A 21,833-nucleotide genomic window follows, 5' to 3' on the forward strand; every position below is an offset into this window, starting at 1 on the left:
GCGTTTTTCTCCCTTGTTCAAACATTCCGTCAGCGCATGCGTAAATGTTCTGTGGCTCTCCGATACCTAGTCTACCAAGAATAATTATATGCTGGCCCCAGTTGTTGAAAAGGTGGATAACGCTATCCACCGGATAATTCACAATCCATTGGATATTGCAATTGGTTTCACTATGACATATCCACTGGATGGTGATTTATTCGACGGATAACGGTATCCACTGGGGCCTGGTCTTTACCAGCAATTGACTTTTCAGCTCTGTTGTAAACATGGCGACGGGTTCACGACTGAAGTTGTCTCTCTGGCCTTTCTGTGGACGAATTCCAGGACCTACCGATACAATTTGGGCAAGTTCTGAAAGCTATAATTTTCAATCGTTGCGGTATTTTGCTGGTAGGAAGGTACGTGAAAGTATATGATTGTTAATGGATATGATTGAGGGTAGACGAAAGTACATGAGGGTTAATATATAAATTTAGAAAACAGTCCTAAGAAAATACGCGCGCGGATTGATTAAAATCTCGATCCACAGAACTCTAGCAGGAGCTGTTGACGTAGTGATGGCGCGATCAAAGAGAATTTACATTTTGATAATTAGAGTTAACAAGTTGTTTTCATTTTCCTCGTCGCGTTGTTTTCTAAAAGAAATAGAAAACATGTACTCCGTGTTGCTATTGAGTTATAGAAGGGTGACCCGAAAACACTGACCCTTACGGACCGGTCCACGGACTATCCCTACGGAACCCCTCTACGGACCACCCCAAAACAACACAGAATTAAAAATAAATAAAGAAAGATAAATAAAAGCTGAAAATTTGTTTATTCCCGTTGTCTGGATAGACCACTCTTGCCAGCGAAATGTCAGCCGTTACGCTGTGCAAATCAGACTAAGGCTCAGGTGTTGAATTGCCTTTTCCTTCGGCTGTTGAAGGGAGTGGTTCGAAAAACGGTAATATCATCTGCCTTTCTTCCGCCATTTTATTCGGAACAGAGAGATCGTGAAGCCTGGGGCGAGTTCACAAACCCGCGGGAGAATGATCCGAACAAAATGGCGGAGAGAAGGAAAGAAAATACAAAATAATAGAACTTACTTATTATCAATATTTTTCGAAGCATTCCGGTCCACAGCGAGGGAAGGAGCAATGTGTGATTAATAGACTCTTCGCCCGAACCTGAGCGTTACTGTTAAATTTGCGGAGCGTAACGGTTGAGATTTCGCCGAAACGAGTGACACGAGTGGTCTATCCAGACAACCGGTAAGTCAAATCTTTAGTTTTTATTTATTTTCAATTCTATGTTGTGTCAAGGTGGTCCGTATAAGGGGTCCGTAGCGGTAGTTTGTGGACCGGTCCGTGAGGCAGTCCGTTGACCCGGATCGTTGAGGGGTCCATGGACCAGGGGTCAGTGTTTTCGGGTCACCCGTTATAGAAACAGTCGTGAAATTTTGGGAGAACTCGAAAAAGCTATGGAAACACTCGCCTGCGGCTCGTGATCCGACAGCATTTCTCGTTCAGCCAAAATTTTCACTTGTGTTTCTTTAACTCAATAGAAACGGTACATGTTTTCTATTTCTTAAATAAATGGAGGTAAATAGATATAGATGAAGGTAAATGTAATTATGGATGACTGAATATAGGGAAATAATTTAGCGTGTCCTACGTAGTTGGGGACTCGTGGTGGGTATATACGTGGCGTCAAAACTGGCATAATATTATACTTGCCTCTGTTGAGAACCTTAAAACTTTTTTTGGGTGAGAATTTGAGATTGGTATTCATATTTGATTCGACTAGTAAGTCATGTTTATATGCAGTACGAAGCTTAGTATTACGGTGCATCCATAGCATTCTCCCATGAAGTACAATGTATATACCTGCCCATAAGAATCACCTCCCTCCCCCCTCAGTTCATTTTGCGCTTGCATCCAATCTCCTCACTTTTCTAGAAACCAAGATGGCGGTTTGAAGGTTCACTGAGTAAATTAGAGGAAAATAAAATCAAAGTGCCACTATCGTTACTCGTGGATATGAAAGTTACCGCAATTGTTTAAAATTGGCAGGCTGAAGTTTTCTCTATGCATTAGTGAGTATAACAGCTGGATAATTGTGTAACAGCAAGCGGGGCTGTCATATAATAATGCATGTATGTGAGGTGATCTCCTTTGCTGGAATTCAACCCTGTAAAATAAGTTTACTATTTCTCCAATAGGCATAAGATTAATCTTTAACATATCCTTTGTAAAGAGCTGTCGACGTACCATGTATTCAAAGTTCCTAGCACACATGACAGGGTCTTTTTGAATAAGGTCTGCTTTCGCCGGTCTGTTGCTAGGCAAGGTTAGGCAAGTAGAGCAGATGCATTCAGTATTAACATAACTTTTTGTGCCAGTTATACATTCCTCCAACAAATCTTGGGAATATTTATCAATTTGATACTGTTACACTTAGAGACAGATGATCTGAACCATAACAGATCACAGCAAGTGCATATCTTGTTTATTCCGTCTCATTCTGATGGCATTCGGTTTTATTCCAGAGTCATTCCGCCTTGTTCCGGCATATTCCACTTTATTGCGCCTTATATGTGACTGTCATTCCGGTGTCATTCCGGCTCGTTTCGGTATATTCCGGTACCATTCTTGTTCATTCTGTCTCATTCCGGTGTCATTCCGCCTCATTCTGGCATATTCCGGTTTATTCCGGTATATTCCGTTCCGTTCCGTTCCTGTGTTTAGTAATGCCCACTATCCTTTGTCTTAGTCCTCTAAACCTCTCTTTCAAGCTGAATTTTAATTTATCAAAAAAGGCCAATTGATTCTTTTTTACCCATAAAAAGTGATGGAAAAATATTTCTCAAAAACATTTTAAGATTAAAAAGTTTTGTAAAAAAACTATGATGTTTCAACTCCAGGTGTACATGTAGCTAAACATCATTAAGTCAAAAAATGTTTGTAAGACAGTATGGTGTGTAAATATGGGTGATTTAAAGAGGTTTAACTAAGGAAAAAGGTTTAGCCCATTATGGATTCCATCTTGAAAGTGAAATGTAAATTAGGCTTTAGATTCTTAACAATGAACAGTTTTTTTTCGAAAACTATAGCTGTCGAGGAGTTTTAAACTTAAACAGCATCAGGCATTATGACTTTTTGCAAAGATCATACCACCTTTCAAACCCATAAAAGTATTGCTGAGCACAAAAATTCAGCAATTGGTCTAAGATATTTCTTAAAAGACCACAACAAAAAAAAACCAAATTACAGTTTTAAGAAAGTTTCAGAAACAAACTTAACGAGGGTGTCGCACTGTGTACCTGGCATAATCTGCATCACATTGTCCTTCTTCTCTGTGATATATTTAGTAAATTTTTCTATTATTGTTATTTAGTCTTAAGTTTCAGTTTGGTCAGCAAACTATTAAAAATCACATTGTACCTTCCAGACCTCTAATTTTAATTTTTTTCCATATTCTTTGGCCAAGAATGGATGTAAAGTGATCAAGCCTGTCTGTCTAGACTAGCACTTTCTGTGCACGCTCAGAAACTGCATTCACTGATTGGTACACCAGCTATGCTTCTGGATTAAGCCCTCAACCCGACCTTGGAACAAATCTTTTTGATTGTGACGTTTGTTCAGGTAAGATAAACATTACAATTTTCATGACATATTTAATTTTTAACATATCTAATTGTAGGACAACAATGATAGCACCCAAGCTCTCCCCCAATCACTCACCTATTACCGTACATATTTTATCAGCCTCAATTGACCTTTAATAGTGCTTAACCCATTCAAACCTCAAACACCCTAGGACGCCCTCCATTGACGAGTAAAATCCTCTGGCGTTAGAAAGAGTAAAATCTATTTAGTGTCACTTGAAGGGCCTGGGGTCAGTGGGTCTAGGCTCAAGAAAATATCGTCAGGGGATGAAATTCCCGGTGTTGTGGCTGTCCTCTGTGAGAGTGTTCTTTCCAGCAGAAGTGGCCGGTGTGGCGTAATGTCTCTAAAAAGGCTTGTGGTGTATGAGGCCACCTAAGCAGAAACAGCCACAAGTCAAAAGGACTTTAATTTGCTGAGTGCTGGGACATGTAGATGTAGATGTCACCACCAACTACATGTAGTTAGAGCAGCATCTAGATCCAAAACAGCAAATTGAATGTTATGTGCACATGACTTAATCAGGAAACATTTGGACCTTGAAACCTAATGCACATGTTCAGCGCGCAAATTCCTTGTCGCAGGAGGATTTGAAGTAAAAATTTCTTCGGTTTTGATTGAGGCATTCAAATGAAAAACACAAAAAAACAAAGAGATAACTTTCCCACTCACTACTTCTCTTTTATTGGATCATTATTGCACGCATCACTATTGTGTTTACTGGGTTTGCAGGGTTTTCTTTAAGGTTTTAAGTAGCCGGAGGTTTTTGCAAAGTCGACGGTTGTTGCTTTAGCCCATCGCTTCTAGGGGGGTCCGGGGGCATGCTCCCCCGGAAAATGTTTGAAAACTGAATACCGGAAAATGCATTTCCTGGCATTTTGGGCCATGAAACTCAAACATTAGAGGGATCAATCAAGCTGCAATTATACTATGAAAACCATGTTACTCAAAGAAAGACGAAGCGACATTTCAATAATACAACCCTATAAACAAAAAGTTGAGTGATATTTTTTGTATCTTTTTGGTGGTTTTGCTGGAGCTAACGAGCCTGGCAAATATTGCCACTTGACAACTTGTAAACATGGCACATACTTTGAAGGACTAGACCAGCAAAGGCTTCTGATTGGTTGTTAAATAAAGAAGCTGATTGGAGGATACTAATTGGCCAATGGCGTAAAGGATGTCTCGATCCTGTTTAGGTGTGAAGATGACACACATTCGTTCCATTGTGTAATTAGCGGGAAAATATGCTTGCGGAACTTGGTTGTAGTAATTTCGAAAATTGAAAATCACTCGAGCGGTTTAAGAGTGATGTAGTTTTTTTTCCGAAGAGTTTAGGAGTGCCGTAAAGCAGTGAGAGTTGATCAAGAGTGACGTTGGATAAAGATCCGTTGTCATGTTGAAGCGTAGAGATGCCCTCGAGAGGACGAGCACTTACGCGGGCAAGTAGGATTTAACTCCGAGGAGCGTTACGTTCAAGTGTTTAAATAAAGTCTACGAGTCCTTCTACGTTCGCTATAAATGATCAACGGAAAGTTTCGAAGTGAAAACGAAGGAGCGGTTAGTGCATGATCAGGGGCTAGTTTTGTTCCTCAGTTGAGTTGTGGTAAGAGATGCGTGAACGCAGGCTGAGCGTGTTGCTAGCAGAACATCATATGTAAATTTCCTTCTGGATTGAGAACAAACCTTTTGAAAGTGTTTCTTTGTTTACAAGTTTTTTTGTGATTGCGGCGTGATTAAAGGAAGTTTTGCGCGGACTAAAACGTCCTTGGGTGATTTTTCCTTCCGGTAAAATACAATCGGTGGCTGTTTAAAGATATCGAAATCCGATATGGCGGACAACAAATCATATTGTTCCTACTTTCCCGCCACCGCAGCAAGATTTTTTCAAAACGAAAGTCTCAAGCAGAACGTTTTTAAACTGCCCTTGAGTCAGAAGTCTTTTATGTGTTTTCAGAAAAGATAGGCACTGCAAAATTTTATTTGTATTGAGCCCAAGTAGTTTAGACCTCATAAACATCATCTCCTCTACATGTCTTGGCTCTTCAAACAATGAAAGTAGCCGGCGAAACCTGACAGAGAAGCCGGCGAACTTCGCCGGCTGCCGGCTCTTATATACAACCCTGGGGATTGTGTCCATTGTTGCTGTGGTGTATTATTTTGTCTCCATTGTTTTCTGAATCAGCCACAGTGATAGCTGAGAACTGCCCTAACTTAATTAGCTTGCTTGCAACGGAAAGGTTTGAGTAAACTGAACACTTTACATGGTGAATCTCACGTACTCGGGGCACTTAATGTCCAATCATACATATCTGTATGCTCTAGTGCCAGCCCTTCAGCAGACGTGTGTGGGCTGAATCTTGCAGTGTCATTCAAATATCATGCTTTGTGATCTTTTCCGGGGTTGTCATTGATTGATTTGTCTTGGAGACAGTGATATTGACTACAATGAATTTCAAAGGCATTTTTTGATCTTTCTTCAAAAGTTGACAAGGGAACTTTGATGTGCTTGGTTTTTTGTTTAATCATCCCAAATTCACCTCCACATGCCATGTATGTATATTTTAATTATTTTTATTTATTTCTCTTCATGTCACTGAAATATTTTTGTCAATCATCTTCTGCTGCTCACTGAAACTTTTCTTTCTTCATGACAACCAAGATTTTCAACCCACACTACCTTCCTGAAGTGTCCATCAAGGTTACTATTATCAACTTTACTGTCACCAAATCATTTGTACAGTAAACTACCCATAAATCTTTGCAAGGAGGGTACAGTAATGATTATTTTTTTATGAATTTTTTTGCATTTGGGGAAAAACCTTGATTTTATATGATCCAGAAAATTCACCTGTACAGGATAGCTGAGGGTTCTTTAAATGCTCTCTCACAGATTGTCTTCCTTTAGATTTCGATTTACAATTATTGAGGGAAACAGTTTGATTGGGTACCCTGTGAGAATTGCAGGGTATCATGGGATAGTCTCTTGGTGGCAAGACGCTCTTCACAGTGTTGTTGGTGTGAGTAAGTTTATTTCAGATGAGTTTTTCATGGTAGCAGAGCTACATGTAGCAATTTGAGTTTTAGCTCTCTCGGATACGTACTAATGAGGATTTGATTACTATGACAAGATGGCTGCTTCCACTTTTAAGAATCTGCCAATATTTGGACTGGGAGTTTAGTATGAAACTTGGAAAAGGGAGTTGGAAATTTGGCGCCAAATTTTGTGACGTGAACGAGAAGAAACGGGAACTTGCAGTGACTTTATCATTGCATGGACAGGCAGGAGCAGAAGCAGTTGAAATTATTGATGTGGAAAAGTTGAGCGACCAAAATGGAATGCAAACTCTTACCGGTGAATTGGACAAGATATTTCTTCGGGATTCTGTCGATGTAGCGTATGAAAACTACACCAAATTTGATAAATATCACAGAGAAGAAGGACAAGACATGTCCAGCTTCATCATTGTGTTTGAAAGGAGATAATTATGATCTTTGCAAAAAGTCAGATGTGTCATTGCCCGATGCTGTTTGAAGTTTCAAACTCCTCAACAGTGCTGGTCTATCAGAAACGGATAGATAATTGGCTTTAACTGCAGCTACGGATTTAAAGTTTTCCTCGACGAAATCTGCACTTAAGCGAATTTTTGGAGGTTCATCACATTCAGACAGTCTTGTGGGTGGCGATGGTATTACAGTTAAGCAGGAAAATGTGTGCTATACAAAGTCTGGCAGTTCACATCATAGGCAGGATGAGACGAAAATGAAAAGAAGAGGTTGCCCTTCTGGCAAGCTGTTACTTGAGGTTACTAGCCCAAAGGTCTGACGAGCTGGCCCGAAATTAAATTGTTTGTAAACAATAATTAGATGTATTTTTGCCCCGGTTTATGATTATGCAGGAAATGTAGATCTTAACAAGTGTTATGGAAATCCAAAAGACAATTGAGGGTAACCACCGTTTTTCAATGATAATTCATGAATAATATTTGTAAAACGCTTCAAAATACACAGCAATGTATGGCGTTTTTTTTCTCAAACTGAAACTTAATTATTTCTCAAAAATGCCTGGTTACCCAGTGCCAGGGGTTTCAATAGAAGCCGGTTACCGGCGGTATACCGCCGCCTGCTTTGCCTCACACCGCCGGCTGGTTTGCCTTGATTTTCACTAAAAATGCTATTATAAACTTGTCAAACTGCCGCCTTCAATGGGCTATCATGGACGGCTATTTCAGAAGTTATTGAAACCCCTGCCCACAATTTTCTTTTTGGATACCGAGAGTATTTATCACACTACAATAATTTGGCCTCATAACGTTATCATTTTCTCTCAGGAGCTTCTGCTACACACTTTGTGGTATAAAAGCTCAATTTATCATCAGAAAAGAGGAACCAACGGTGCTTGCCCATTGGGCAAGCTACGATAAGTAAACGCTAGCCCAACAAGTCATTCCACTAGCCCCGGGCTATCGGACAGCACTTTCGTCGCGCCCTGATAGGTCAACTAGGAGATCTGGTTTTAACCGCGGCTCTAGCGGTGATTAAGGGCAGAAAATGAAGAATACACAAATATAAAGGGGACTAATCCATTGGACAGATATGGAAATCGTACAAAATGTGCAATATGTGGATCAGTTTTTCACTGGGTACGGACTGCCCACACAAGGAAGATGTCCATGAGGCTGTTTGTGAAAACCAAGAAGCAACAAGGGATTGTAATATAACTTTGCTTGCAAGAGATGTGGATCCCAGTGAAGTACTCATGTGTGAAGCCTTTTCTGTTTCGTTCAAGACGGGGGAAGATGTTTTCAGATTTGGTCAACCCACACAACACATTAAACACGCCATGGTTTACCTCGTGGAAGAACAACTTCCGCGAACTTTTATTGCAGACAAGGCTCTGATTCTCTTTGTTGTGTGCTTTTTTGCTAGACATGATAATCACGTTGGTCGATGGCTGACAAGTTTTCGTGCGACGTGGGATCCTAAATTTGACAAATATGCTGTTGTTGGAAGTATGAAAAGACCACGACAGGTTGGAAAGTTGTCGTTTATATATGTTCGTGTTATGCTTTATTTCTTTAACAGCATATTCTAGTGTTCAAAGAGTTATTACAACGTAAAGTATTATTCCATACAATATTTTATTACCTGTTAACACTGAAATATCGCCACGTAATCTGCCATAGCTGCTGTCGTAGAATTGCATACACAAGGTTTATTCGCACTGAAACCAGCGATTCGCTGACACAAATAGAAGCACGCGAAACATACAAAACATAAAAATTAAAATGCAATATGAATAAAGCACGCGAAAAATAACAGAAAGACAACGGAACTTACAAGATTTTGTGGTGGCTACGACGACTGAAATACACACTGAAAACGATAACTAAAAGTTTAACTGCAGTAGATGCTATACAGAGCAATGGAAACAATACATGAACAATGTTCACACGAAAATATGAAAAGTTACGTAACCGAAAAAAAAAGGAAGTGACGAAACTAATTTCAATAGTAAATATGCATGGTATAACTGAAAAACCAGAAACAAAAGATTTTGGCACTAGCCAAGGCGCAGTCCTTGGAATTCCCTCACGGAACGTTATCCGGATATTTTTGAAAACGGACATTTTATTCTGTTTAAGCTTTCCGTCTCGTTTTTCGGGCATTAAAATTGAAAGTTCTCGAAAACGGATATTTTCGAATGTGATGATGTCATATATCGAGTCTAACAAAAGTGGCGTCAATCGCTGCATACGAGCCCCGGACATGCTCTGTAAGGGACGCTATTTCATTTCCATTGCTTTAGCGTATTCATGTTGTCTTGCGAAAACGATTTGAATACGCTATTACGGGTGAACGTGTATTGTTTTGAAAACTGGGGAAAAAAATAAAAATCTCCCCATTATTGAGATACCTCTAGACGGCGCCTGATTCCATAGCTACAGCCGCGTACAAGAAGCTACCTGACCAACTGAACGTCAAAGTTCTTTTCCGCAGAGCTGTCTTTCAGAGAACGATTTGACGTGTCCACTAGATATAATTACAACGAGAAACCAAAGAGGGAAGCAAAACTCTCCTCAATGTATTTTGTCGACGTTTGAAAGGAAAACTTGTTGAAGACCAGCTCAGTTGTTTCATCAAAGGAGAAGCTTACTTCTTGCAAGTTACCTCAGAAAGGCCGCGTGCTTCTCATGTTTGCGTTTGGCTTCTAGAAACCAAACTCACTGATCGAATGATACCAGGTTATCACAGAATATCGATTTTGCTAGTGGGTAGACTTTCTCAGTGTCTCAGATAAGTTATCTACCTGCCAGTGACAAATCACTTGCTGTGTGCAACCTTCTCCAGTAATAATCATTTGGCTTGTGGGGGGTCCAAATAACCTTTTGTCACCAAATCCATGATCTTCTAATTTGTTTTTTATTTTCTCCATCACCAGATTGATATTTTCTCTTCTGAAGAAAGAAGCAGCGCGTTGATGCACTTGACCCACGAGAACCTTAATTCTGTCAACTCTCTCAATGTGTTTCATCCCTCGGTAAACATGCTGGCTGGAGGAAATTCAAGTGGAAAGGTTTACCTGTGGACGGAATGACCATGGATGGCCTTTGAAACAGGAACCTGCCGTCCAGTCTCCATTGGGTGTCGCGTTCCGTTGAAGAGTGAAATCCATTTCACGTTTAATATTATATCTCTGTTACGATTAGACAACGCTTTTGTCTATAGTGGTCTGAAAACTGATGCGAAAACTCTTAAAATGGGTTAAGTGAAACGCAGAGGAAGTGCTGGGACCATGGAATGGGAATGATGGAAAAGTACACATGGTCTAGCTTTAAAGGAAACTTCCACTAAAACAAGAATACAACTTTAAAATATTTAACATAATGTTAACAATCAAAATTGTTCAAACGTTTTCCAGTGGAATCGTTTGTATACGAAATAAATTAATTTCAAAAACGTTTGTTTTGGTTTTCAAATTTCCTGGGCGCCGCCATCTTGAATAATTGTGATGTGTTATGGTTGCTCTTTTGTATTTGCACAAAGAGCTTTTGCTTTAAAACAATAGGGCAACCATGACACGTCACAATTATTCAAGATGGCGGCGCCCGGGAAATTTGAAAACCAAAACAACCGTTTTTAAAATTTATTTATTTCGGATACAAGCGCTTCCATTGGAAAACGTTTGAAGAATTTTGATTGTGAGCATTATGTTAACTATTTTGAACATATGTTCCTGTTTTAGTGGAGGTTCCCTTTAAAGATACTTGTCGGTAACGCTGAGTAGCTGAGAGACGTCGAGTGTATTAACGATTATATATTTCTGTCTTCATCAGTTAAATGATTGTGTCTTTTTAATTTCGAAGTTTGAAAGTGTGGGGTAACTCCTGCAGATCGAGAGTTTGCTTTTTTCTGTCGCTTTGTTCTTATAACAAAGAGAACGGCTATTTTCTAACTGGGAAATTAGTAATTCACAGATGAATCTTACATACAGAGAAATTGGTTTTGTTGAGTTAATGTAAGTATGGCTCAAGACACGGTTTTCTATGAATGTCTCTGATGCCTGAGAGGGGTTCCCAGTCTATTACAAACAGTGGCGAGTCCTTTTTCTCCTTTTATGAATTTGTTTCTAAATTTCGAGTAAAAAGCCAATTTCCTGCAATATTATGGTCACTGCCACGCGATTCGTCAGAAGTCGATCAATCAATTAAAGGACAACAGCGACCAAATAATAATGAATCCCTTATACTAGTAGTTTCCATGAGAAAGTGAAATGCTGCGAGTGACGTTTATGTGGAAGATGAGTTTTAAAATAAATAAATAGTAAATAAATAAATAAATAAATAAATAAATAAAGTGTTGTATAGGGATAGTCAACATGAGCTACTAGATTAGAGTATTTTTCCAAAGGCTACTAAAGTCGACACAATAAACTGTTCACTCATGCGAAAAACCGTTCATCGAGCAAAACAGCGTGACTGTTGCTCATCCTTGGCACGCGAATGCTGGTCGCTTCGAAAGCTGCATGCATTTCTTGAAAAGTATTTGGCGGTTAGCACTTGTATTTTAAATGGATCTTCAATTGAATCCCACAAGAAGAAGCATTAACCTTTCAGTTTATCTTGTGTTCGATTTGGAAGCCAAGCGATTCCAATTTCGGGGTGAAAATCTGCTTCCATCCTTGACACCTTGACTCCTTCTCATATAAACATGTAGTAAGAGTCAACGCAAAACCCACCAAATCGCTCAAATTTGCCATTTTGAGCCGCAAACGTTTTGTAACGAGTAAACAGTTTAATTAGGCGGAAAGCATAATTTCAAATTCTTCGGAAAGCTTGAGAATTAGTTTAGACAAAACGTACGTAGAATTACGCAGATGCAAATTAATTGACCAGTGTCTTAATCTCACATGGAAACAAAACCTATTCATGTTTACATTCGCAAATGTCCGAAATTTACGCTACTTAACTTAGGAGAAGTTTCACATGCGTTATACCTTTTGATCTTTCCACAACTATAAGTAAATCAGTACCGAACCATGCGGCAAAATAAAATTTTTGCAAAAAAATATATAACGTACAGTGCTGTCGCGCATTCGCCAGCATGTCGATAGTGAAAGCAAACTTGGACGTTTCAGAGTTCCATGAATTGCTTCAAAAATTCAGAGAAACAAATCGGCTTTAGTCATGAGAATTTGTACAACCTTCACTTAAAGCTAAAATAGCTTGCTTTTAAACTCTTCGCTCGCGAAAATGTGGCTCTCTACACCAAACAGGATTTTCTCTTCCACATCTATACCACTTTGATGGTCGAAGTTCTTCCGAACCTCGATTTCGATTACTTGAAGTCGAGGCCAATGCGGTGATATACATCCAACAAATCTCAAATGTACTTGGCTTTGAGGCACGCCACCGACGCGACCGAAATTAGTCTGCTGCGAAGCCTCGTGGCTTCGCAGCAACAATAATAACAAAATATCACGCTTATGTCCAGAAATTACGGAATCCGACGAGGCTCAGCCACTTTTGTTTTCATTTGCCTTTGCATTTTAATCAGCGTTTTCATTTACGTTTCCACTTTCTTTTTATTTCATTTACATTTTATACGATATCCATGTTGTTTTCATTTTCACTTACCTTCGCATTCTCATAAGCGTTTTAAGGTGGCTCGATAGGCTGAAAAATGAGGACATTCATCAAATATACGATGTTTTTGAAAACACAATATTTAAAGTCCTTGAACACTTGTGAAAAGCATTTTGAAACGATCTTGCCGAGTCTGCCTCTAGATGAGTGTAAAATTCAAGGAAAGTACACGGTGGTATATACTTTTTTACATAGCAACGGCCATAGCGACGGTTGTTTACAGTCAGAAAGTGACCACAAATGGCGATCAATTTCAATAAATGTGAACAATACTTTGTAGGAAGGCTGTTGAGTCATTCGCAACTCGATAGCTCTAATCATGTGTAAAAAGTGCTGCCTGAATCACCATGACAGGCTGATTCATTTCCCTTATAAAAAGTAATGTGTCCTATTTTCTACGGAAACTTTTTACAAAATACAACAACAGTTACACTCCTCTAATATGCAACGTGAAAAAACCTCGCTCCCCCCAACTTTCTTGCTTGTTAAATGCTTAATCCATCGTGTAAGTAACTTTAAGTGTATTTTTCTCAAAAGTCTACTTTTGCACCAACTGCCTTCATGCCAAACATTCTACTTTGGAGAGTATTTAAGAGAAATTCCTGAAACTCAGGGTAATCAAAGACCAATAGTGTTGTGATGGATTGGCCTAAAAGAATTGTAATATCTACCATCTGTCACGTGACACAATAAAATTTGTCCACTGGGTTTGCTGCAAAAACAGGTTATTTCCGGATAAAGCCTATAAAAAGCGCAGAAAACGAGTTAACTGTCAAACATTTAGCTCACTGCACAGAAAGAAAATGAAACTTGCATGGTGTGCTTGCTTGAAGTCAAAACTTGTTTTAGCAAGGAGCAGGAATTGCTGGCGTCATTGGTATCATTGCTTTCAATTAAAGCCTCAAAAGGGTGTGGCTGGTTTCCATAGCAACAATTTTGAGTAAAAACTAAAAAAATTGTCTTCTCTTTAAGAGTGCAATCGCACACAATTGATCTTTCTTCACCATATTTAAACAAAATTTTTGCCCCCCTTCAGCCTATCGAGCCCTCTTAATTTCTGTTTTCATTTTTCTTTTTATTGCGTTACGCTTGCGTTACGTGATGCCTTGCGCCTGTCGTTTTGGTTTTCAATTTCTTTTCTTTTCTTTTATCATTTGGCATATCAGCTTTCGTTTTCATTTTGTTTTCATTTTGACTTTTTTGTGACGTTAAAATCAAAATGGTTAGCAAAAATTCCTTATATGGTAGCTCATGATCCAGCGAGCAGCCTCTCTGAGGTCATTTTTCTATCTATGTGAAATTTAAAACCAAAACGACAGGTGCAAGGCATCACGTAACGCAAACGTAACGCAATAAAAAGAAAAATGAAAACAGAAATTAAAACGCTAATGAGAATGCGAAGGTAAGTGAACATGAAAACAACATGGATATCGTATAAAACGTAAATGAAATAAAAAGAAAATGGAAACGTAAATGAAAACGCTGATTAAAATGCAAAGGCAAATGAAAATGAAAACAAAAGTGGCTGAACCTCCTCGGATTCCGTAAGATAAATGCACGCAGGTTTTGTTTAATAACTACTTCATATATATGACTAGGCCATTGCGAAGCGTGACCTGTCCGCCATCGTGGAAAAAAGAGTTTAGCTGCGCCTGCGTATCTCACGTTCCTTGCGTTTGCATTCTACGTTTGAATGTCGCTTGCGTTTGCACTTGTATTTGTATTTGCATTTGCGTCGTACGTGTGAACCGGGCTTGACAACTTATTGTCAACGCTCCCAGCATTGGCAAATCATATGTTTTGCGTTGTGGGAGCAACGCATAATTCAAACGCTGTGGTGTTGTTGGTAGTCCCTATTTTCTCGAGAGTGAAATCGGCAGACGACTCTAAGTGACAGGTTTCGGAAACATTTGCGCTCAACATCATCAAACACCGACCTACCCGTTGTGCCATTTTAGAAACTAAAATGAAAAAGAACAAATTTTCTATCAAAATACAGTTACGATTTTTTTAATAGCACTATTCCCCCAATGATATGCTGATATTTACGTGCGCACGGAGGGCCGTGGCTGAAAACAAGCCTAGCTTCTGTCACTTCCTTTTAAGTGGCATCACGGAAGTCGGTGAGCCTGATCACCAGTTCAGTGATACTTAACGGCTTTCGTGACGCCACATGAACGGCGCGAGCAGAAGCTATAGGCTTATTTTCAGCCACAGCACTCCGTGAGCACGGAAGTGTTCCTTCTCATAACTACTGATAAAGAGGGAGAAGCGTCGAAATGTCTGGACTGTTGTAATTAAAATCAATTCCCTTTACATCACTAACCCAATCGGAGCGATCATCACATTTTTTAGCGCAACGCAGTCACCTGGATTAATTTTTTTGGGCTCAGTTACCGTATCCTTATCCGGGCTTAAGTTACATATCCTTAGCATTCTTTATACAACTTATTGGATGGTTTAACTTATAATACGCGCAATATTTGGCGAGTTGCACTTCGAAGGGGCGAGGAAATTACGAGCAACGGTGCGCTATTTTCTAGTACCGTATTAATTCGATTAAGCGCCCTGGGCGCTTATAAAATTTTTGGGCCTTGAAAGTGGGCGCTTATTTGCAATTGAGGCTGGGCGCTTATTAAATTTTCACCATTTTCAGCAAGTAGCAAGCTTATTTTACAACAAAACAATCAATAATATCAAAACGTGAAGATGTACCACAGCAGAATTTTACCTGTTCGTTGAAAGTTTCTTTACTGAGAACTAAGAAAACTCGGTCTTTCGAGATGTTACACATTGTCACTTAAGGTCAATTAGTGAACTCTCTGGTACTCCTCTTGTGCTTTTCGGTTTTGTGATAGGTGGGGGTGGACGCTGGGCTGGGCTGGGTGCTTATTAGCTTTCCCTGTGTATAGGATGGGCGCTTATTCGGGGTGGTCGCGCTTATTCCAGGTTGGACGCGTAATCGGATAAATACGGTATGCCTCCACGTTTTTGAAAGACATCCTGCATCGTCGGTGAATCGTATCGATCTCACAAAGCGCGCGAATGAAGAAAACAACACGAACGAAACCTTTCATATGACCCTAGAAGTTTCTGTCTTCTAATTCTTCTGGAAGAAAGGTCGTCGCTTAAAAAGTAAAAAATCTATTGTTTTCATTTCTCCGCTCATTTTGTTGTTCTGTGGCTTTCCGTCCGTATTCGCTCTGTTTAATACGCCGTCATATTTTGCTCGTTCTCTTTACCCAATATGGTAAAATGGCGTAATCAGGGAATAATAAGTAATCTGAATTAGAGAGAGCCCGGTCGATCAGTATTTAGGGATTCAAGAATCATTTCCTTGTATCAGTTACAACTGGCTGTAATTCATTTCTTCCGCGAGTTGACAATGGTTAGCTTTCATCTATTTTGCTGATATTCAATATCTTCCCACTTGATATTTTGCCTTTTAGTTTTCCTCTTTCAAAAAAATAGATCTGTGATGACAAAAGTCCACGACTGGACTGACTATAATGGGTTTCACTCTCAGGCATTTTCAATGGAGTTATTAGAATGGGGAAGCACATGTTCCGGATTTTTTTTTTTTTTTTTTTTTGGAGGGGGGGGGGGGGGGGTAATAAATTCTGGCAAGTAGAGATTTAATATTATAGACAGGGAGATTCGTTTTTTTTTCTTTTTTTAACCCTTTAATGCCCAAAAGTGACTTATAGATTTTACTCTGTCTAACGCCAGACGATTTTACTCGTCAAAGGGAGACCCCTTGGGCACTAAAGAGTTAAAAGACTATCTCCTTTAACCCTTTAATGCCCAAAAGTGACTTATAGATTTTACTCTGTCTAACGCCAGACGATTTTACTCGTCAAAGGGAGACCCCTTGGGCACTAAAGAGTTAAAAGACTATCTCCTTTAACCCTTTAATGCCCAAAAGTGACTTATAGATTTTACTCTGTCTAACGCCAGACGATTTTACTCGTCAAAGGGAGACCCCTTGGGCACTAAAGAGTTAAAAGACTATCTCCTTTAACCCTTTAATGCCCAAAAGTGACTTATAGATTTTACTCTGTCTAACGCCAGACGATTTTACTCGTCAAAGGGAGACCCCTTGGGCACTAAAGAGTTAAAAGACTATCTCCTTTAACCCTTTAATGCCCAAAAGTGACTTATAGATTTTACTCTGTCTAACGCCAGACGATTTTACTCGTCAAAGGGAGACCCCTTGGGCACTAAAGAGTTAAAAGACTATCTCCTTTAACCCTTTAATGCCCAAAAGTGACTTATAGATTTCACTCTGTCTAACGCCAGACGATTTTACTCGTCAAAGGGAGACCCCTTGGGCACTAAAGGGTTAAATTGTTAGGTGGATTTGGCGTTGCTGTTTCGGTATTTAGCAAACAGCTCCAATTGCATTCCTGTCTTGTCCAAAAGTGACTAAGATGGTGTTTGTAAATTGCCACAAAATAGCCTATAAAGGGGTAAGGGTTCCAAGAGGCCAGAGGCATACACCCAGCAAAAACTGCCCCAAGTAACCGATCTCTCTCTATATATTTTTTTATAGTGAATAGAATAAACAAAAAGCACTTGGATATGGTGAAGAATGCAAATGCGGTCTAACACTACTGCAGAGACCTGAAGAAAATCAGGCTCTGAGCGGGACTCAAACCCACGACCTCTGCGATGCCGGTGCAAATAATTATTGACAAATAATTATTTATTAAAAAGCACTTGGCTGATTTATTAATGAACCACATTTTACATTTACCTTAATTTTGACTCCCATACACATCAGTTTTATTTAAAAAGCATCCCAGTTACACATTAGTTTAATAAACAATCCAACCCTCAAGTGATTTATTGACGTGCTTGGTCGTTTTCGTCAAAAATAAACCCTTAATTAAGCTTACACCTTTCTTGAATGACCCCTTAAACAACACCTTTATTCATAATGATTTTTTTTGTTTGGCGTGTTAAGCAACTGGCGGTTCCACTTCCTCGATAATGATCCTGTTCACCTGATTCCAGCTTGTCCACGCATCACCACGAGAGTTGTATGGGACGGGACAACTTCCAACGCTGAAACCAACTCGTACTTTCCCAGCAGCAATCCCACCACAGTAGCCCTCTATGTTATTAGGTCGATGAATGTTCAAGTCCAGATTTTGGTACAGGGAACCATCAATTGGGGCTGGGTTGCTACACTCTGCATAGTTGAAGGTAAAGTACCATCTTTTACAGCAGTTTGTACAGCCTGTGATGCGAATGTTTCCCATGTAAACCACACGAAGGTATGAATCACCCCTCAGTTTCACAAAGTCGCATTCCTATATCATCAGTACAAATCAAATCGTGTACATTAACATTCCTGTAGCTAAGTGCAAAATATGGGCGTCTGTTAACAAAGAGATTCTCCTATAGCTTGTCGACAAGCAAATCAGGTAAAGCCTATTTGTAACTACAGTAATAGCCCGCATATAAGAACCTGGGTAAAATTTTCATTTTAAGCCTCCTCCTCATAAGAACCTATTTAGGCTAAAATTTTAATTTAGGTTCTTATCAGTGGGGTTGCTCTCAGTAAAAGTATATAGGGAGAAACGTTTGAATTAAGATCATGACCTATTTAAAAGTAACTTGACATAACTGTAACTGCACTGAACTGCCTATAGGCATTGCTCTATGGTACAAATAAATGATTTACTGGTATGAGATGATATTTATAATATATATAGTATCTTCAGCTGAAATTCATATGAAAATATAAGAAGCTATTTTAAGAACCTTGGTAGCCTAAATTTGCTTTAGGTACCATTCATATAAGAACCTACTTAGGCTAAATTGAAAAATTCAGGTTCTTATACGCGGGCTATTACTGTCTTGTCTTTTATTTTTATTTTTTTATAATATAAACAAAAGGAAAGAAGTTATCCTTACATGTACTTGTCCACTGTCTCTTCCATCCTTTGAGTTATCATATTTCCAAGCACACTGTTTCCATCGTCTGCAAAATCCAGGTGGTCCTGGTTTTCCTGGGGTTCCAGGAGTTCCTGGGATGCCTGGCTGACCAGGTGGGCCTTGAAGACACTGCTGTGAGGAAAATAGTAACAAATTTTTATAATGTTTGTTGTTGTTCAAAAAATTCTCGTGATAAGCTAAGAAAAACCTTTGTAAAAATCAGGCCGCAATTAAATGCGAGCTTTAGACGAAATAAAAAAAAGTGAGCCACTGTAAGGGATTGTTCATTCATTATAAGTATCCTGAAGAACTGAGGTCCAATTAAATTTCCAAAAGTTTTCTAAGGATTAATTCAAAATTCCACGAAACATGAAAAACATCACTGGAAATAGATCTGATATTGATGTATAAACCATTCATAATACAGTGACAAGGCTCCTTGGAGTGTCAAGAATGCCGTGTGGTGTTATTTCACACAGTCTTACCGATTGTCCATTGCACTGTTGCGCAGTTAGGAAAAACAGCAAAACAACGCGTAATAGATGCAACTCCATGATGAGCACGTAAGTCACACTGCTCAACTTAACTTGGAGGAGAGAGGTGTTTTGGTCTGGTGAGAAATGACAATAAAATGAAAACAATCACAGTAAATATCTTAGTGGATAGATAAATGATATTGTTATAATAACATGTAGAGTGGTTTTCAAATGAGTGTCGTAAAACCAAAACCAAAGTAATTACTTTGGCCAATCAAAAAGGACGGAGACAATTCAGTAAACCAATTAAAACTCGAAGTAATTATACGTAGCCGACACAAAGCGCGGGAAAATGTGCACGAGCGAACCACAATTGGTTTTGGTTTCACTTCTGATTGGTTGAAAAAATGGCACGAGAACTTTGAACCAATCACTGAGTGAAGTAATTATAAACCAAAGCAATTCGCTAATTACTTTCGACACTCAATTGAAAACCGCTCTAAATGGTAACTTAAACCTATTAGTACCAAGTTCCTACGAATATGGCATATATGTAATCCTTTATCTTTAACACTGCTAAGACTTTTGATTTTCAAAGAGTAATGTTAGCTTTAGAATGACAATTGATCACAGCTTTTCAATTCCCACCAAGTGTACCTCATCGATCAACATTAAATTTACCGCTGCAAACAATTACACTCTTTTTTTTATAAGAATATATTTTATAAGAATATCGAGGCTGAAATTTGGGAAATTTTAAGAATAATTTAAGAATAAAGCCGAGGCTGAGATTTTGAAAAGGATAGATATAATTTTTTGTGTTGAAACATCTGAAAATACAATACAATTTTATGTTTTTAACTTAACCTTATAAAACAACCCTTGCTGCTCAGTAACAAAGAGTTTACTGCAGGGGATTACACTTGATTGTCCTTGACATCGTTGAAACAAAATTGGGCAGTTCGTTTCCATCATGCTATTTCTAGTGTCCTTTGAAGTGACATTTGAACCTCGCTGACTGCAACAAAAAGCGATGGAGCACAAGCACAATTCAACGCGATACAGATCTAAATACGAAACACTTGAAATTGATACCCCAATAAATTGTAAAACGGAAATGTCATAAGCTATAATTTAAGAATAATACAAGAATATTTCTAGCCTAAAATCGGCGAAAAAATAAGAATATTCAGCCTGGGCTGGAAAAACAACATTCTTATAAAAAAAAAAGAGTGTAAGGTTACGAAAATACAGAAAATGATAAACTGCATTTCACTGTTTTGATGTGCCATCAGAATTAGTTGATGTTACGAGAGGGTCTCAACAGGCTGGTGGCTTTTACAGTGAAATTAAGTTTCTTTTTTTTTTCCTTCCACTGCTAGATAAAACACATTTAAGGTTTTAGGGTCATTGAACTAGAAATAACAGCGATTTTCATAAGATTGTAACTATAGAGCCGAACTGAACAATCCGATCAGTTGCAAACGGGGGAGATCTGTTCAGATGTAAATGGATTCCTGCGTTGGATGTTTGTTTTATGAAAGCGTACTAAGCATTATTTGTCACAAACATACTTTTTCATACACATTAATTTTGTCACTTCATGGTTGTTCAAAAGGCCGGATGGCTTCTGCGCAGCGCATTTTTACCTAGGATCAAAATTTTACCTAGGATCAAATAAAATAAATCTATTAGTTATTCAAATACCCGTTTCTCAGTACATGTCGAGAAGTTAACAGTTTCTTTGTGTGCCCATTTATAATTAAGTTATTCGTCTAAAAACATTATAACATGTGCTGTACGCTAGGAACTTGCACATTGAGAAATTATGTTAGAAAGTTAACGTGCGAAAATGTGATAGTACGTGCATGATGTTCAATCAATTGATAGCAGTTCTGGTGGACTGAAAAATCTTAAGATCATTTGGTGATCGGTAACTCTAATACATGTATCAAATTTTCAAGCAAATCTCAGAGAATGAACGAATCGAACGTAACCATAAGACCAAAATAATTACTCTCGTCTTCTCGTATCACAACATAAGTTTACTTACTTATCAGTTTACCGTACCGGTCTTCCTTGATCAGTCCGGCTTGATACTCTTGTGCTTGGGAAAGATGTATACATTTGAAGTTTATGTCTTCCTACAGGCCAACTTTTGTAAACATTTCGAAACATGAAAATCTCGTCCTCTCGACATGTTTGGACCTTTTTTTTTTGTTTCATTACGTCATTCATTCATTATTCATGGCTCACATGCATTTATCCATCCGTGAGTAAGGATCAGGGGAGGATATATACTCCCAAACTATAAAAGTTTTATCAAACAACATCATTGATTTCATCGTAGTGCTGGTACAGTATCTTCGTGCATCCAGTACCCCAGGATCGAGCGCTTCATCAATTCAATTGACCTTCTGAGCGCTAGCTTTCACGTGTAGTGTAACGTGACTTTTCATGTAAACAAACCTCGAAAGTTCGGACATTCGAGAAGATATGAGATGGCGTGGCGAGAAGATATGAAATGTTAGTTTGTTTTTGCGTTGGACAAGGAAATGATGCAACAAAGACACTAGTCACTTCGATGATTAGCATTTGATGTGGGACACGGTAGTTTT

The 21,833-nt window shown here is 38.8% G+C and overlaps 2 protein-coding genes across 8 annotated transcripts in view; one reads left to right on the forward strand and one right to left on the reverse strand.

The window, feature by feature from the left end:
* LOC138029981 (RYamide receptor-like) overlaps window positions 1-10,525 on the forward strand; it is a 29,578-nt gene extending 19,053 nt beyond the window's left edge. For 2 of the 4 annotated variants that reach the window (XR_011127994.1, XM_068877821.1), the window contains exons 2-5: window positions 257-401; window positions 3,475-3,629; window positions 8,580-8,682; window positions 10,093-10,525. The gene's annotated coding sequence lies outside the window, so the exon portion shown is untranslated. Of the gene's footprint in view, window positions 1-256; window positions 402-709; window positions 1,257-1,943; window positions 2,081-3,474; window positions 3,630-8,579; window positions 8,683-10,092 lie in introns of those variants that run through there. The other 2 variants (XR_011127993.1, XR_011127992.1) reach the window with 2 other exon arrangements.
* Window positions 10,526-17,500: 6,975 nt separating this feature from the next.
* On the reverse strand, window positions 17,501-21,420 carry LOC138028583 (collagen triple helix repeat-containing protein 1-like). 4 transcript variants are annotated; one of them, XM_068876179.1, is made up of 4 exons: window positions 21,269-21,420; window positions 19,225-19,349; window positions 18,719-18,868; window positions 17,501-18,111 (listed from the first exon to the last, which is right to left on the reverse strand). In XM_068876179.1, exons 2-4 carry the CDS (start codon window positions 19,291-19,293, stop codon window positions 17,758-17,760), a joined length of 573 nt encoding a protein of 190 aa, XP_068732280.1. In that variant the 5' UTR covers window positions 19,294-19,349; window positions 21,269-21,420; the 3' UTR covers window positions 17,501-17,757. The 4 variants fall into 4 exon arrangements, with proteins under 4 accessions (XP_068732280.1, XP_068732277.1, XP_068732278.1 ...); XM_068876176.1 differs by having other exon boundaries at window positions 18,719-18,871; window positions 21,269-21,418; XM_068876177.1 differs by having other exon boundaries at window positions 18,719-18,871; window positions 21,286-21,408.
* Between the last annotated feature and the right edge of the window lie 413 nt (window positions 21,421-21,833).

Source organism: Montipora capricornis, chromosome 13, assembly GCF_036669925.1.
Source record: "Montipora capricornis isolate CH-2021 chromosome 13, ASM3666992v2, whole genome shotgun sequence".
Classification (NCBI taxonomy): Eukaryota; Metazoa; Cnidaria; class Anthozoa; order Scleractinia; family Acroporidae; genus Montipora; species Montipora capricornis.